The following is a 16,659-nucleotide window of genomic DNA, read 5'->3' as shown; positions in this document are numbered from 1 at the left end:
CATGCCTGAACTACTACAACAGCTTTCTAGATGGCTCTACTATGAACTTTGGGAAACATCACTCTTTGGTTAAAAACAAAACAGACAAGCAAACATCCAATGATTCCGTTGACTCCACAGAATGAAAGGGTACTCATCCTCTTCCCTCTCTCAATATTCTAGGCAATTTTTAACCTGACCTTGAGGATTAACTCAGGTCCTGCTTTTTGGCTAGAAAAATTTCCTGATAATCTGGCCATTTCTTCCAACTTCTCAGTTTTTATTTTTATTAAATTTTTTTAATGTTTATTTTATTTTTGTGAGAAAGAGAGAGACAGAGCACAAGTGGGGGAGGGTCAGAGAGAGAGGCAGACACAGAATCTGAAGCAGGCTCCAGGCTCTGAGCTGTCAGCACAGAGCCCAACATGAGGCTCGAACTCACAAACCATGAGAACATGACCTGAGCCGAAGTCGGCACTTAACCAACTGAGCCACGCAGGTGCCCCCAACTTCTCAGTTCTTAAGATTAACTCTTAATTCCTAAATGATTGGTGAACACCGATTACTTTACAGCAGTCATATAATTTTGTTTTGTGTTTTCATACTTTACTGAAACCATACCTAAACTGGTGTTGCTTTCCTTTTTTCATGCTCCTCTCATTAAAGTTTTTAGTATTGTGAATGACATTTTCTATAAATCTAAGTACCCTCTGGAACTGTCTCCCTGTCTTCACGCTATTTTACTTTTTCTTGTCTATCTTCCTCAAAGATCTTCTGAGTATGGCAGTCCTTCATTTCTGTGCCGATTTCAGTCTCTTGTGAATTTCTATTCCCAGAATTCAACTGCATTACTAGGAACTGAATATTCAGGCTTTGGGGATTCAATTAGTTAACATTTCTTTCATTCAGTGGAACTTAACTCCTTTAGGAAAAAAAAAAACTATTAATATAATTTTTTGTTGCACAGGATAGTGAAATAGTAATAGGTTATTTATTTTGCTGTTTACTAGGTGTCAGACACTGCTAAGCACTTTGCAATATTATATCATTCAAGACAGTCCTAAGAGTTAGTGGAGAAGAGCTAAACAGATTGCCCAAGGTACCTAGCTAGGAAGTAACAGAATGGAATTCAAACCAAGGAAATCAAATTACAGAATTTAAGCTCTTAAAATAGGTCGCGAACAGTACATCAATGTATAGCATCTATTAGTAAATGTAAGGTGTCATACAAAACCCAGAAAAAAGTAAAATAGTGTAAATATTGGACCTAATAAGAGTGTCAAGATTTAATAATGTCTTCATAACAACAGCAGAAGTATACTGAAGATCCAAATTCAGTTCCAAGAGTGGAAATAAAAGGGGGAAAATATCCCCCAAGAAAAACTATTAAAAAATATAGATGCTAGCAATTATGTGAGGATCAATTTTTGCTGTCTTGGCACTGTTCGCTTCCTCTTGTTTGGATTTAGTAGAATGGGAACACTCCATCTCAGGGCACACAGGAGACTGAGGCTTGACTGGATCATGATTTGTTCACTCATTGAATAGAGAAAAATATGAGAATTTTATTATTTTTACCTTTGATGTGTTTTGAATGTCTCTCAGAGAAGCTTGAGAAGTAAAAATTCTGAGCTTTATCAATATCATTTTTAAAAATTATTCTGAGTTATTTAAATTATGCTAATAGAGTGAAAAGATTCTGAATTTTTAAAAGATTTTTTTACATATTTATTTATTTTAGAGAGAGAGAGAGAGACAGAGTGTGAGCAGGCAAGGAGCAGAGAGAGAGGGAGACACAGAATCTGAAGCAAGCTCGAGACTCTGATCTGTCAGCACAGAGCCCAACAGGGGGCTCGAACCCATGAACTGAGAGATCATGACCTGAGCTGAAGTCGGACACTTAACCTACTGAGCCACCCAGGTGCCCCTGAAATTTTTTTTTTTTACCCACGCATAATATAATTCTCCTCAATAATAAAACCACTCATGCAAAAATTCATCAGCTGAAATATTGGTATGAACAAAAATTTCAATTCCAAAATACAACTGATTCATATTAAAAGTCTTGAAGTTAAAAGGTCAACTTCATGCTGAAGAGGCAAGAAGAAATAATTCACATGGAAAGTTTCATTTAGTGCCTTGAGTATATTTTTAAAGTGGCTCAGTGTCTGCAAAGTGTCAACAGTCACTTGTGCTTGAAGAGAACTCATGCATTGTCTTGACACGCCCTTTTACACTGTGAATCTTAAACATCAAATGAACAAAAGCTTCCTTTCCCTTCATCTGTATTTTTCATTAAAAAGCTATAAAATCCTTTTTCAAGGCAACTGGTTTTACACTAAGATTTATATCTTAGAATCTTAATTGAGATGATCACTCAGTTCTTGTTCACTTTCTTAAATGCACACTTGATGCCTGTTTTCTCCCAGCTTATTTCCAAATTCAGAATCTATGTGATGCCACATAAAAGGAAACATTTGCCAGAAGAGTTTTCTTAATTGCTCTAAAATGTAACATTTTGAAGATGAGTAGAATATCAGATGCTTAGTGCTCACTTGTTCAGCACTGCAAGCCTAAGCTCCACACTAAAAAACAAGTTTGCTTACCTGATTTTTTTTACTGTTGGGTGAGTGAGATGGGAGGTTTAATTTTTAAATCTATTATTTAAATTCATTTTGCTTAAAAAATAAATATATTTTATATTATATATTTATAATAAATTTATGTATGTAACATATATTAAATGCACAATATTTATAATGTAAAATATGAAACATTTTAATCATTTAATAAAAATTATTTATTAAATATTTAAATGATAGTATTTACTAATTTAAAGTTTAATATATTTCCATAGGTCTGGGACAACATCAAAATGAGTTTTTATGCATCTGAGCATAGGTAGTATGTTCTTTGTGTACCATGGAAGCTTCCATGGCATACTATCTGATCTTTTTACACGTATCCTGGTCTGTGATGGGTGAACTCCAAGACAGTTCTAGATCAATGTGCCCACCTCCACCATATGCATGGTGGACGGTCTTTCTGATGTCTCTTCTGCCTTCAAAGTCCCCAGACCCAGGCCAGAGACTCTTCAGTTCATAGTGGACATGTTCCACTTTGCTAATGACCTCAGAAACACAATCTATATCACCTGCCATCTGAAGGTCACTCCGGCTAAGTCCTGGACCAGCTAAACAAAGCCTATTCCTTCATCGAGTCCTCCAACAGTTGGTCCCAAGTCGAAGGTCCTGCTGATATCTGTCGTTGTGGTAACACAGGTAGCTGTGGCCTTCTGGGTTGCGCGAGGAGGCTGTCCCACCTAGAGAGACGGCAGCACAAGGCCGCTTCCCAAAATCACAATTGCAGTCACGTGACTAAAGAAGCAGCTATTACGGCGGGGCCTCTGAACCTCCTGGGAAAGGCTGGTGATCATGGTATGGAGGGGTCAGTCTCTCCTCATACCTCTGTGATGTTGGGCATAGGCTTGGCCAGGGTGGTATCCCTGACTCTGGCTACCATTGTCCTGGGTTTGCCAGGAGGTATCACACTGCTTCCTTCCCTGTGATAAGCCCTGTGTCTATTTCCCAATAAAAGAAGAAAGTGAAGGAAAAAAACCCAACTTTCCCAAACTGGGAAAGACTATGGGAAGATATATTTCAAAGATTTTCTGAAAAAATTCCAGAGACTCTACATGTCTATAAGAGCAATCTGTGCATTCATGTAAGAGAAGGGGTGGGAGAATGAAACCATGATGTAGACAATGGTTTCCAGGCCTGCCTCGACAGCCTTGGATCACACTGCATTTATTGGCTTCCCCTGGGTAAACAGAATGAGACTCTGGGATGAGCCTTCCTACCTGACTCTAAGCCAAAGTTTATTATTTTTTCCTGACATTATTTTATTAATAATTTACTGATGCATATGGGGGCGCCTGGGTGGCTCCGTCGGTTAAGCGTCCGACTTCGGCTCAGGTCATGATCTCACGGTTTGTGAGTTCGAGCCCCGTGTCGGGCTCTGTGCGGACGGCTCGGAGCCTGGAGCCTGCTTCGGATTCTGTGTCTCCCTCTCTCTCTGCCCCTCCCCTGCTTGCACTCTGTCTCTCTCTGTCTCAAAAATAAATAAAACATTAAAAAAAATAATTTACTGATGCATGTGAAAGAAAGCCCCTCTCATATCAATGTATAGTTGAAGGTCTGAGATCTGAGATTTCACTTAACTTCTATTCACAATTCCCTATTCTTTTTCCATAAGCAAATAATTCCTGCGTTATAACTTTCTTTGACAATTTTTTTCCATTGGTATATTCAGATTGAATTTATGTTGTGACATTTAAAAGTTTTATTTCATAAATACTGCAGCACATTTATGAAAGAGTTTTTTCCCTAGTTTATATTAAGAACAGATGCACATTAAAAATTTATCAATATTTGGCTCCATTTAAAAAATTTAAATAACAATTACTAGTTTTCATCATTTAAATACAAAACAGTATCTGTGCTTATCTTGTTTGATAGTTTACTCCACAGTTTTGTTTTGTTTTTTCCCCTCTCCATTATAAAAACGTTTGTTTTGTTTCCACATGTAACCCAAAGCATGACCTGTTAAAGTGGAGTTGTATTCTCTGAACTATTTCTGAGCTCTCTGATGGATTCTTTGGAGCATTATATATGAGTATACCTTCCACATGTGTAATAAAACCGAATCTTTATGAGAAATTATGTGCCAAGAACAGTGTTAAATACTTGATCTAAATTATCTTACTTAATCACCATATCACAAATAAGGACCCAAAGCTTGGGAGTTTAAGTAATTGCCTAAACTAATACACATTGCTTGTAAGTGTCAGAGCCTATGAAAGCAAAAGCAACTTCTAGAAGACATATTAACAAGTGCTTTAAGACACTGGCAGACAATGGACAAGTATGCAATATTTAGCACTGATCTATTCATTAATATGATTTTTTTATTAAACAGAATTAAAATTAATGTGAGGTGTGCAGGGTCCTAGAAAAACTCACTGGTATAGACTTAAAGGTCAACTCATACCAAAGACCATATACCATGTATTATTCCTTTTGGTATGTGACCATGTTACAAGTCACAAATTTGAGTAATGGTTCTTGTATTAGACTACCTGTTGCTTAGTAGTCTCATAGTGTCCATTATGTTCACTATCATCTTATGCTCTTACCAACAAGGTCAGAAGACAGATCCGTACAAACTTTGGACAATTTTATTTAAAATAATTTTCCTGGAGAAAAATGGAGAAGTTTAGCTATGTATTGAAATATCCAGTCAGCAGAACCATTTGGGTTGCATGTTCCGCTCCACTTTAAAGACCCATCTAAGGAACAGCAGCAGCATCCTTCTTAACTGCTATGCCAATTTTCCTATTATGGGTATTTGCTGAGTTATATGTCATTCTTTGCTGCAAACTTTTTTTTCTAGGCTCCAATACAGAGTTTTAAACTCCTGATAAGTGTAATACAAAGATTACTTAGTCTGCCCTTGTAAAACAGAGGTATGAAGTAAAAAATGAATTCCATCTCAAAGTAGTTAGGAGAACAGGAAATGCTGCAGAGAAACTGCATTAAGCGAGGCATGAAGAGAAGCTATTTCAGCCCTCTTGACTTGAGGGCAGGACACATATGCATTCAAAATAAAAGATTTCTTCAGGCTTAAAGATTTTTAACAATAGGAGCTGATGATCAATGAAGGAAAGAGGCATGCTCCAATGATTTTTTTTTGGACCAGATCAACTTGACCTTTCATTTTTTCATGAAATCCTCCAATAAATGCATCTACTCCATTTTTCTCTCAGCATCTCTAACAATTATTTTGATTTTCATGATTCGAATGGGTTTCTCAAATGCTTTTATGAGGAGGAGAAGGAGAAAGGGAACCATGTTGCTCAAGGAGTGACAGACATATTCAAGGACAGCAAACAAAGAAAATTAATATGATCATTTAAAAAATACACTCCCATCCCATGTTTCTGCTCATTAAGCTTGAGTATAGTGGCTGTTTATATGTGATTTTTTTCTCATCAACTATGGCATGTTTCCCTTTAAACTATCACATACTCTGGCACTTTTTGATACTTTACAACATCAACCACAATGCCGAGCATGCCAAAGTCCCCTAATGAGATATTTTAATATATTAATCAAAAGACCATTTGGTAGATCAATAAAAACAATTGGCTGATTCTTAACTAGCAAATTGCCTGGAAATAGTACATGTATATTCTTGTCAACAATATATTATTATTAGAACATGTACTGCAACTCAGAATACTACCAGAGAAGGCAAGTGTTGGTCTTACTCAATCTGCCTCATGGTTCCTTGGCTTTGCCTTCAGAGAAGCACCTGATTTCTCCAGTGGAGAAATAAAAGTGAAATGGGAGAAAAGGAGAGAAGACAGTACAGACTTTGAAGACAGATTTAGGAAAAAAAGGGAGAAGAAACAGTAGGGGTAGATGAAGAGAAAACAGTGCAAAAATGAGAAGACAGACTAGGAATAGTGAAACTGTGGCTCAGGGGAATTTGTGAAACCAATCTGAGTATATCTTTGCATGATGAGAATATAGAAAATTACCGTATACCTTTTTTGGCTTTTTTAGAGGATACAGAATTTCATATGCATTCATTTGCTGAATTTCTGAGGTCATAAAACAACCTACTGAGCATTTTAGTTAAATCTTTATAAAATGTAGATAGCAGTGTTGCTGAGGATATGACCCAATGATGTGGGATGACTCTGAATATGGAATTATGTGACTGAAAACACTATCCCAGAAGCCCTTGTTAAAAATCAATTAAAGAACTAAGATTTAAAATATTTAGACATGTACTCACCCAACAGACAGGAAAGGCTCCTTTGACTCAAGTCTGTGAAAAAATATGAAAAATTTACTTTAACATAGTAATTTGCTGTACACTTAAAAACTGTTTTCATATGAATCTGACAAAATTATTATATTTGTTTAGATGAAAATGTACACTTTAGCACTAATAAAAAGCTATAAATAATATATCAAGATCTAATCTTGACTAATTCAAATTCGGGCTGTCTTAATGCAGAGGCTAAATAAAATGAAAAACTGGAATGGGAATGTAGCATTAAATGACACATTAAAGTAATAATACTGTTAGTCTAATTCTGATTTGCACTCTCTATATCTACTTATTTCTTTTTTTTAATAGGAATTTGTAGAAGTTTTGATATATCTATTTGTGGTTGTTGTAGTAGTAAAGACATTTATAATGTATTTGGTTACATACTGGCTGAGTAATTTGTTTTTAGTAAATACTCTGTAACAAAGAAAGAAGCAGAGTGACATTCATGGTCATTTATGGGCAGGAGCAAGACTGGGGGGTGGGCTGAGGGGAAGTCAGATCAACAGATTAGAATATTACTGCCTCCTCTGTGTCTCCTAAGAATCAGGTATTTTTGTACCTCCTAACATATTAAAAAAGAATTCTAATTCTGAAGCCTCCGATTAGCTGTGGCATCTTGAGCAAGCCACTTGAAAAGCTTTATGGGGCTTACTTTTCCCACTATAAAATAGGCTAGTATTGTTTCCAGTTAATTTTCATATTTCACAAATTAATTGTACATTCTTTGCAAAAAGCAAATCAATCAGGAGAGTATAAGCTTCTAAATGTTCCCTGGTTGATAATTAAGGAGACCAGTGGTGGTTGTATATCGGCCACTTCGTTTTCATACAAGTTTCTTAACATACGATTATCTGGTAAATAAAGACGTTTTGATCTGAATTCTGGTGTTTAAGATCTTTAAAGAGCCTTCGTGTTTTAAAATATTTTATTTACATATAAATAGCTGTGGGAAAATGGTAGGAAATTTAATCCTGTAACCAACACCACACAAGCTGACTACATATTGAAGTGGACAATTGAAAGGGCTTGTCATAGAATTAGGCCAAAATACTGTACTTTTATATGAACCTACACAATGAAGGCAATAATCACTTTTTGTCTCTATTTTGTTTTATGCTTATAAAAGTAGTTTATTATAAATATGCCTTGTCCCACTTAATGGGCAGAGCTGACACAGCTCCCTGCCACTTGTCATGCTGCTTTAAGTGAACAATCATAGCTCGAAGGGCCTCTTTTAGGGAACAGGCACCCTAGCAATCCCTCTGGGTAGTGGCAGGTAGGGAAGCAGAGAAAACCAATAGATGGTTCTCAGAGTTTGGATGCATACATTTATGCAGCCTTTTCATTTTCTGAATTCTGATTTTATTCACACCTCCCTGGAAATTATTTGCCATGTTGTGTGTTTGTTGTTCTCATATATTTAAGATATGATTAAGCAAACAGAACTAAGAGGAAAAAGTTGAAGATAAATAATGAAATATATTTGGATATGCTTGTTTTATAAGACATGACCAGTGCTAAGTGATCAAGAGAAATTACCTGGAAGAAATGAGGGGGATTCTATGCAGTGTGATGCAGGGGACCATTTATTTATTTGTATCATCAACATCATGACAGTAATGATTTTCCATTACACTCTAATCAGCAATACTTAGTAAGTAGATAACATGTGGGTATTAAATGGGATCCCTTTAGCCAATAATTTCAGACTCACACCTGTCAGACCTTAGTGTGTGTGTGTAATTTGCTTGTTTGAGGTGCTAGCCCACAGGCTCCTAGTTCCCCATTCCTGCTCCCTCAGTGTCCCCCTTGCCTCTCACTGCTCCCTGTTTCTAAGCGGCATTGAGGAATCCAGTAAAAGAAACATTTAAAATATCTGATTCCTTTCGTTTTCATCCTCCACATCTCAATGAGCAATGCACTGGCAGTTTTTCCTTTATGTGACTTTCACATCCCTCTCTTCACTCTATTCCCAGGCTGGTTCTCATTATTTACCCCAGCCTAGCTGGTCTCTCCAAACGTAAATTCTTTGTTCACAGCTGCTGCGACTTCACACTGTTTCACACTAAAACCTCCTTGAGTGTCCCCACTCATATCATTTGTTTAAGGCCTGCATGGTGCTGTTTTCATTGAAGTTATCACAAACAACATGAAGAAAAGAAAGACCCACCACTTTGCCTTTCCCTGTGCAATTACTGAAACGCTGAGTCAGAATGTGTTTCAAGTAGTATTTACTTATTGATTTTCTTTTTCTTTTTCTGAAGGCTTCAGACAAACGGATTGGAGCATTGTAAGGACATATGTTGCCCCACCGGCACCCGTGGCTGATATGGTTAGTCTCAGTAGCCGGTGAATTGTGTCCTTCTTCTTTTACTACTCCACTCACTTCAACTATTTCCTCCCAAATGTTCAATGGAAGAATTCAGGGGAAAATTCAAAATCTTCAAAGTGATACTGGATTGAGAGTTCTGACCGATGTTCTGTAAACCAGGGATTGGTGAACTCTGTTCTACAGGCCAAATCCTGCTTACCACCTGCTTTTGTAGAACCCACAAATTAGGAATGACTTTTATGTCGTTGGCACACAATGTTACATTGGTTCTAGGTGTACAACATAGTGATTCAGCATCTCTACCAGTTGGGCCATGCTCACAAGTGTACGTTTTTCTTTTCTTTTCTTTTTTTCTTTTTAACTTCTAAGTGTTTGTTTATTTTTGAGAGACAGAGACAGAGTGTCAGTGGGGGAGGGAGAGTGAGAGGGAGACACAGAATCCGAAGCAGGCTCCAGGCTCTGAGCTGTCAGCACAGCAGGGCTCAAACCCTCAAACTGTGAGATCATGACCTGAGCCGAAGTCGGATGTTCAACCAACTGAGCCACCCAGGTGCCCACAAGTATACATTTTCAAATGGCTGAAAAATATCAAAAAAGAATACTTTTTGACACATGAAAATTATATGAACTTTCAAATTCCAGAGTCCATAAATAAAGTCAACTGAGACACAGTCACGCTTATTCATTTACATATTGTTTAAGGCTGCTTTTGTGCTACAGTAGCAAGTTGAATAGTTGTAACAGAGACTGTACGTCCACAATTTGAAAATATTTACTCTATGGCCTTTATAGAAAAGGTATGCCAACCTGGGTGGCTCAGTCGGTAAGCGTCCGACTTCGGTTCAGGTCATGATCTCCCGGTCCGTGAGATCAAGCCCCTCGTCGGGCTGTGTGCTGACAGCTCAGAGCCGGGAGCCTGCTTTGGATTCTGTGTCCCCTCTCTCTCTGCCCCTCCCCCACTCACACTCTGAGAAAGAGAGAGCTCTCAAAAATAAACAGAAACATCAAAAAAAAAAAAGAAAAGTTTTGCCAACCTACAACTACATTGTTGAAAGAAACTGGAAACAACACGTCAAAATAGGCACTCTTTATTTTAATATATATCAAGGTATTCTCCCAGAATTAGAAGTTCAGAATAATTTGAATTACCTTTCTACATCACCAAATCTCTGCACCTACTGCTGACAGATCAACTCTCCTACAATGCTATTTTCGCGTCACCATATTTCTTGACAATTTTGATAACCATAGGAAGATGCCCAAACTTTTCAGTGTGTCATTCGAAAGCTTGTCAGAAACATGACTCACGCTAACTTTCCATGTCGCTCTTTATCACTTCTCTTCCCAACCACTTTATTCCAGGATATTTGTCTATTTATGACTTAAACAAATCTCCTTTGCTTTGATGTCTTTAAGCATTCTTCTTCTGTACCAGAATACTAGTTTTTAATTCCTTTCCCTATGATCTACTTGTCTTATGAGTTTATCTAACTCCTTCATAAAGCTAATCCTGACACCTTCATCTTACAGGGACAGTCCTGTCACTAAGCTTCTATTACTTATTATCTCAATTACTATGACATATTGTCAGGAGAATAGTCTTGGGTTAAAAGTCTAGCTTCCAGTTTCAAGATTGGTAAGAATGTTAAACTTGCAAGTCTGCTTAGAGAAGAAGCTCATCAAAGTTCTGTGTTAAACCTTCTAATGGTCCAAGGGAGGTTCTGGCTGATGCTCCACCAGCTGAGCAGGAAGGAAAGATTATTGTCCATTAGTCATTCCAAGCCACTGAAAATGAACCCTAGGTACCTGGAGCCCCAAGCATTTTCAGTGGTGATACAGAGCAGGAAATCTGTGGGGAGCCACCATCAGGCAATCCTATGCCACATCTCATCCTCAAAATGATGGCACACTGTAGAGGGAGGTGATAACTGGCCCACACTGAACAATGCTCTGCTTTCTAACCAACTGCTTAGTCATGGTTTCATTACATAAAGTCAACTTCCCCAGCCTTGAGTTAATTCAGAGATGTATTTTTTTACATATCTTCTCATTAATTATAATAGCCAACATCATAAGCAACTTACAACATATCTTGTGATGAGTATGAGATTATGTACTTAGAGCAACTAACACAGTTTCTGGCACAAAGTAGACTGTGATGGTCATGACCATGCCAAAGATACGTTGTTAATTCTATGCGCTGAAACTGCCTGAAAATGTGAAAAGCTCACACTTGTGATTTTAGTCCTGAAAAGTGAAAAAAATGCAAAAGAAGGAAACTACCAGGAGAAATATCCCTTTGGAGAAAATTGTTTACAGTGTAATCCTTAGAAACATATGATTACATTGTGATATGCCCAGAGAGAACTTTTCTGAGTTTTTTAAACAAGGTAATTGTTTTGTGAAGAAAAGGACTGGTTTTGTCTTTCCTAAGATTTACTTTTAACATGAACTGGGTAGTGAATTTAATAATACTTCATTCAGGACTGGCTAGAATTAGGAGTATAATAAGATAAACAAACTATAGCCTTTGGAAAAATAGGCACAGTAAAGAAATAAAAATAGAATGCAAAGTGAAGATCAATATTTGGGGTTAACGGATTTATAACACTTTGTATTTAATAACAAAAAAATCTAAGCTGTATTTATTAAAGACCAGGTGTTACTAAAAATGCTTTATAAACACTGATTTATTTAAGCATCATGATATCCTCTGAGATAGATCTCATTTTACAGATGAGGAAACTGATACCCAAAGATGTTAAATGTTTTGCCTAAGGTCACACAGCTAACAGTGGCTAAGCGAGGATTTTAATTTAGGCATTTTGGCTCTAAACTTCATGTGCTCATGTCTTGCATTGTGCATTGTCTTTCATCAATTTATTTCCTTTGTTTTATTTTGCTTATATGTGCCTAACGGCATTATCACATTTCCTTTCTTTATAGTTTCTATACTCCACTGAGAAATCTTATCTGGTCTCACATGTTGATATGCTGGATATTTCCAAACTTAAAAAAAATTTTTTTTAATGTTTATCTATTTTTGAGACAGAGAGAGACAGAGCACGAACAGGGGAGGGGCAGAGAGAGGGAGACACAGAATCTGAAGCAGGCTCCAGGTTCCAAGCTGTCAGCACAGAGCCAGATGCGGGGCTTGAACTCATGGACCGTGAGATCATGACCTGAGCCAAAGTCGGATGCTTAACCGACTGAGCCACCCAGGCACCCCTGATATTTCCAAACTTTTGTCTTTAGTATTACTCTATTTATTCCTCTGTATCTGTCCACCATATATCTCTAATTGTAGATGCCTTCAACTTAACATGTTCCAAACAAAATTCATTGTCTGCCTCCCTCATTCTGTTCTTCTTCATCCTTAACTCAATGGCATAATCAGCCAATCAGGTGACCAAACTAGAAAGATCATAATCTCTCTCTTCAACTCCCTTCCAATGGCACACACTTTCAGTTGACCCTCTAGTTCTGCTGTTTCTACTGCCCAAAGTCCTCTTAGTTCTTTGCTTACTTCTTAATTCTTATTATTACAGTTTAAATGATCATCAACCTTTATGTGAGCTATTAGAAAAACCTCCTCATTCACCTTCCTTCTTTAGTATTCTTTGGAATAGCTATATCTACTAGCAAAATCATCTTTCTAAAATAACTATCATGCAATATGATCATGTAATTCCCCTCATTACACATCTGTGAGTGCTTCCAGGAAATGTTTTCTCATAAAGCACCATTGGTTGGTTAGGAGTGCTTTATAATTGTTCTGATAGCACCCTGTAACACCTAATCATGATGTATTAAGCATTCCTAGTATATTTAACAAGTCCCCTATTAAGACTGTATACTCCTTGAAAGTAGGAACTCACTGTATTTCAAGTACCTAGAGTCATTCCTACTTCATAGGAGGCTTGTAGGAATGATTTTTTCAAATGAACTTTCCCTGCCTTACTCCCGCACCCCTACTTCCAGGATTCACCTACACAGAAAAGTCCAAATCCTGTAATATAAGTAAAAGTTTATTCAAAATCTTGTTCTAGTTCCTTCCCAGCTTTGTCTTCTGCCACTTCAGCCTACAAATTCTATGCTCCAGCCAAGCTGAGCCAAATGCTCACCGTCAGGGTGGCATCTTGCTTTCTCACTCCCTGTGCTTGGGGAGATATTGTGTTTTTGCAGAAATGACTTCAACTACCTTGTTTTTGTAAAACTGGTGGGCTTTTTATGAGTCCAAAGTGACTCATAAGTATGTTCCCCTATGATATTTATATGGTTTTGCAGTAAAAATTGCCAAGAAGCAACACTATTTACCGCCATCTGATCTATTCTCTTTAGCAATGGCAACCCAAGCCTGACCTACATTTAAGATGGATGTTCCAAAGAGCTTAAGGACACAGTTCCTAGAATCAGTCAGCCTGATTCTAGTTCTGACTCTAACATCTCCTGGCTGTGTGGCCTTGAAAAAGTAAGGCGCTTTTCTTTATGCCTCAATGATCTCATCTGCAAAATGAGGTAAAAATAAACTGAACTTTTAGGGCTGTTGTGAGAATTAGATAAGTAAGTAATGAAATAGATAACTAAATTAATTAGATAAATAAATAAATGGATAGGTAAATACTTAATAGATTTCTGCCATCATTGTTATTATTATTTTTTATCCCCAAGTGCTCAGATTGTTCCTGGATTCATGGCCAGTTAACAGATATAGGGAGTCCAGGCTGGGGAACAGGTTGGTGCAGCAGTTGTATAACAGCGGATCACGCGGGGCTATGTTGGTGAAGGTATGTAACAGATGGACATGTATGCCTGGAATGCAGGCAAGACTTCTGTGCTGGAAATACAGATTTGGGAGTCGTGTCATCAAAACAGAGTTAGCATAGGACATCGAGGGAGAGAATGGAGGCCCCCAGAGAGAATGTGTACAATGGGAAGAAAAGGATCGAGGAGAGATACCTAGGCTCACTAACAGGCCTCTAGGTGTATAGATGCCAAGTTCAGAAAGGGACACCATGGTGGTCCATGTCATTGTGAGTTAATGCTTAGCTAACAGATTGCTTATTATTTATGGAATGATTTGACATGCCATGTTATGAACAGCTTAATAGCATTTTTTGAATTATAGGAATCTTACTTTGATATTTAAAGTTTACATTTCATCATCAACCATTTGTAATCTAAACACATCTACATGACATTTTCATCATTCCAAGGCCTTATGATTTAAACAGGCTTTTTTTTTTTCAAGGTAAATGATTAAATTGGAGCAAAAGATGACGATTTTGATCAAAGACAAGCACTTGTAAACTGATTCATAGACGTCTTCCTTTACTGAACATTTTACATACTAAAATATAACACGATTCTATCAGTATTCTTAAAAATTCATCTACTGCCAGAAAATTAAAAAGCAAGCAAGAGTCTTCTTTATGTAATAGGAGCAGGATACTCAGAGGTGACTGTAGGTGAATTCTCTGACAGCCAGTAAAAATCAGAATCTGTGTGTAGTACTTACCTTGGCTCTTCTCCTCTCCTCACTTAAAGAGAAAAAACAGAAGCAAAAGCAGCCCAGGTTTCTGTGCTGGCCCACCAGGGCTTAGATGCCTAGAAGCTCTTGTCTGGGGAGCAATAAGCTTGTCAGGAAGGACACACTATATTGGTGCGTGGCATGGGAAGAAGCACTGGTCTGTACAGGCACCAACCTCCTCACCTCCCCCTGCCTGAGGAAGTCTGAGTACGACTCAACCATGAGTGTCTTTGGTGGAACAAGAGTTCCAGACATTTTTGTCTCCGGACCATGAGCAGGCACTCACAGTGCATTCTCGTGCCAACCATAGCCTGTTCCCAGGTGTGGCTCTTACCGGGGCGTAGTGTTGTAACAGATGCACAAGGGTTATCCCAAGTATAGCCTTTTATGGTGTCCTGTCAACTGCACTGAGAAATCTGAGGCAAAGCAGGGCTCTGGGTGAGGCTGTGAGGGGATGGTCTGAGATGGCTAAGAGCGGGAGCAATCATTTCCTTAAAAGCTTCTATGCTCTAAAGCTGAGAGGTCAAATAAGTTTTAATTTTTGTGTCAATTCTGACTAATTGATGGTGGCTGCTGGGAACAAGGTGTTGATAAGGATTCTAAAACCCATTCAGGCCTCTGGCTGTAAGAGGGTTGTAATTAACCTATGTCTGCCACAGAAACATAAAAGGAAAGGAGAAGAATGGTGTGCGAATATGTATTTACCAACTCTGTGCGAATAGAAGGTACAGAAATTTGCTCAAACTTATAAAAAGGAATAAAGAGGTATAAAGCCTGCAGTGGGACCCAGGTTTCTGGACGTAGAGCCCATATGCCAATGTGTACAAATAATAGTGTATACTTAATGCCTCATAACGATAATAGCTGATATTTTTAATTTGACATGCTATTCACTCCTGCAGTGAGATCTGTCTACAATGGATTCCATTTCTCTGGAGTAAAAAACAGCTTTCCCCTCAATTTCCCGTGATACCTTTTTACAAGGGCTTTCATGCTCAATTGAAATTTCTGCTTAGAGCTATCATCAGACCTCTTGGTAAGTTCCATTTGCAGTTCCCACCATCTGTGCTCCTAACTCCAGGGACAGGTTAATGGATGGCTGTGGTATCAACCAAGAATCTCAGGGGCAGTTTTGGCACGCACGGTCCTGACTTTTGCCATTTTGGAAATTGAGGCCGCAAGGCTCATGTCCCCGCACAGGCTGCAGTGCAGCTTCACAACGCTGCTGGGAGGATTGAGCTGCAGCGAGGGGAACGGACATGAGGTATAGAGAAGATCCTCAAGGCAAGAAAGATTAACTATTGGCAGATTCTCCTGGGAGGCTTGAAGCGCTTACTCCAATAGCCCAGGGGTAGGGCTAGAGGTAGGAGTAGTAAGATATTTGGCCAAGGCAGAGAGTATAGACTCTCACCCTTGTTTTACTCTGATTCCAGAATTAACCTCACCACACCTCACACTGGAAAGGAGTGCATACAAGTGCATGGAGCTTTCCATTCAAATAAGAAAAAAATATTTTCTGAAAAGAGATATTTTCAGGGGCGCCTGGGAGGCTCAGTTAAGCATCTGTCTTCAGCTCAGGTCACGATCTCATGGTTCCTGAGTTTGAGCCCTACATTGGGCTCTCTGCTGTCAGCATAGAGCCTCTTTGGATACTCTTCCCTCTCTTTTGCTGCCCCTCCCCTGTTGGTTCTCTCTCTCTCTCTCTCTTCTCTCTCTCTCTCAAAAATAAGTAAGCTTAAAAAAAAAGAGAGAGATACTTGCAAATTCAGTTATTTTCATGTTGGATGATTTGCTTATCTCAGTTCCAAACCTAGGTAGTGAAAGGAAGTAGATTTAAGAAAAACCAACCATTGGCTGCTCATCTGTCTCTTTCAATGTTTTATTTAGTTACTTGCTAATAACTATTAAACTGTGT

At 38.2% G+C, this 16,659-nt stretch overlaps 1 protein-coding gene across 7 annotated transcripts in view; it reads right to left on the bottom strand.

Annotated features, from left to right (window-relative positions):
* The window catches only part of RALYL (RALY RNA binding protein like), a 708,596-nt gene that overhangs the window by 119,513 nt on the left and 572,424 nt on the right, over positions 1-16,659 (bottom strand). For all 7 annotated transcript variants that reach the window (XM_060610811.3, XM_060610815.3, XM_060610814.3 and 4 more), the window contains one exon: positions 6,841-6,873. In XM_060610811.3, coding sequence (XP_060466794.1) covers positions 6,841-6,873 — 33 coding nt within the window. The remainder of the gene's footprint in view (positions 1-6,840; positions 6,874-16,659) is intronic.

This window comes from Panthera onca, chromosome F2, assembly GCF_046562875.1.
Source record: "Panthera onca isolate mPanOnc1 chromosome F2, mPanOnc1 haplotype 2, whole genome shotgun sequence".
Taxonomy (NCBI): Eukaryota; Metazoa; Chordata; class Mammalia; order Carnivora; family Felidae; genus Panthera; species Panthera onca.
The sequence above is the reverse complement of the archived record's forward strand: the minus strand, read 5'-3'. Positions and strand labels throughout refer to the sequence as shown.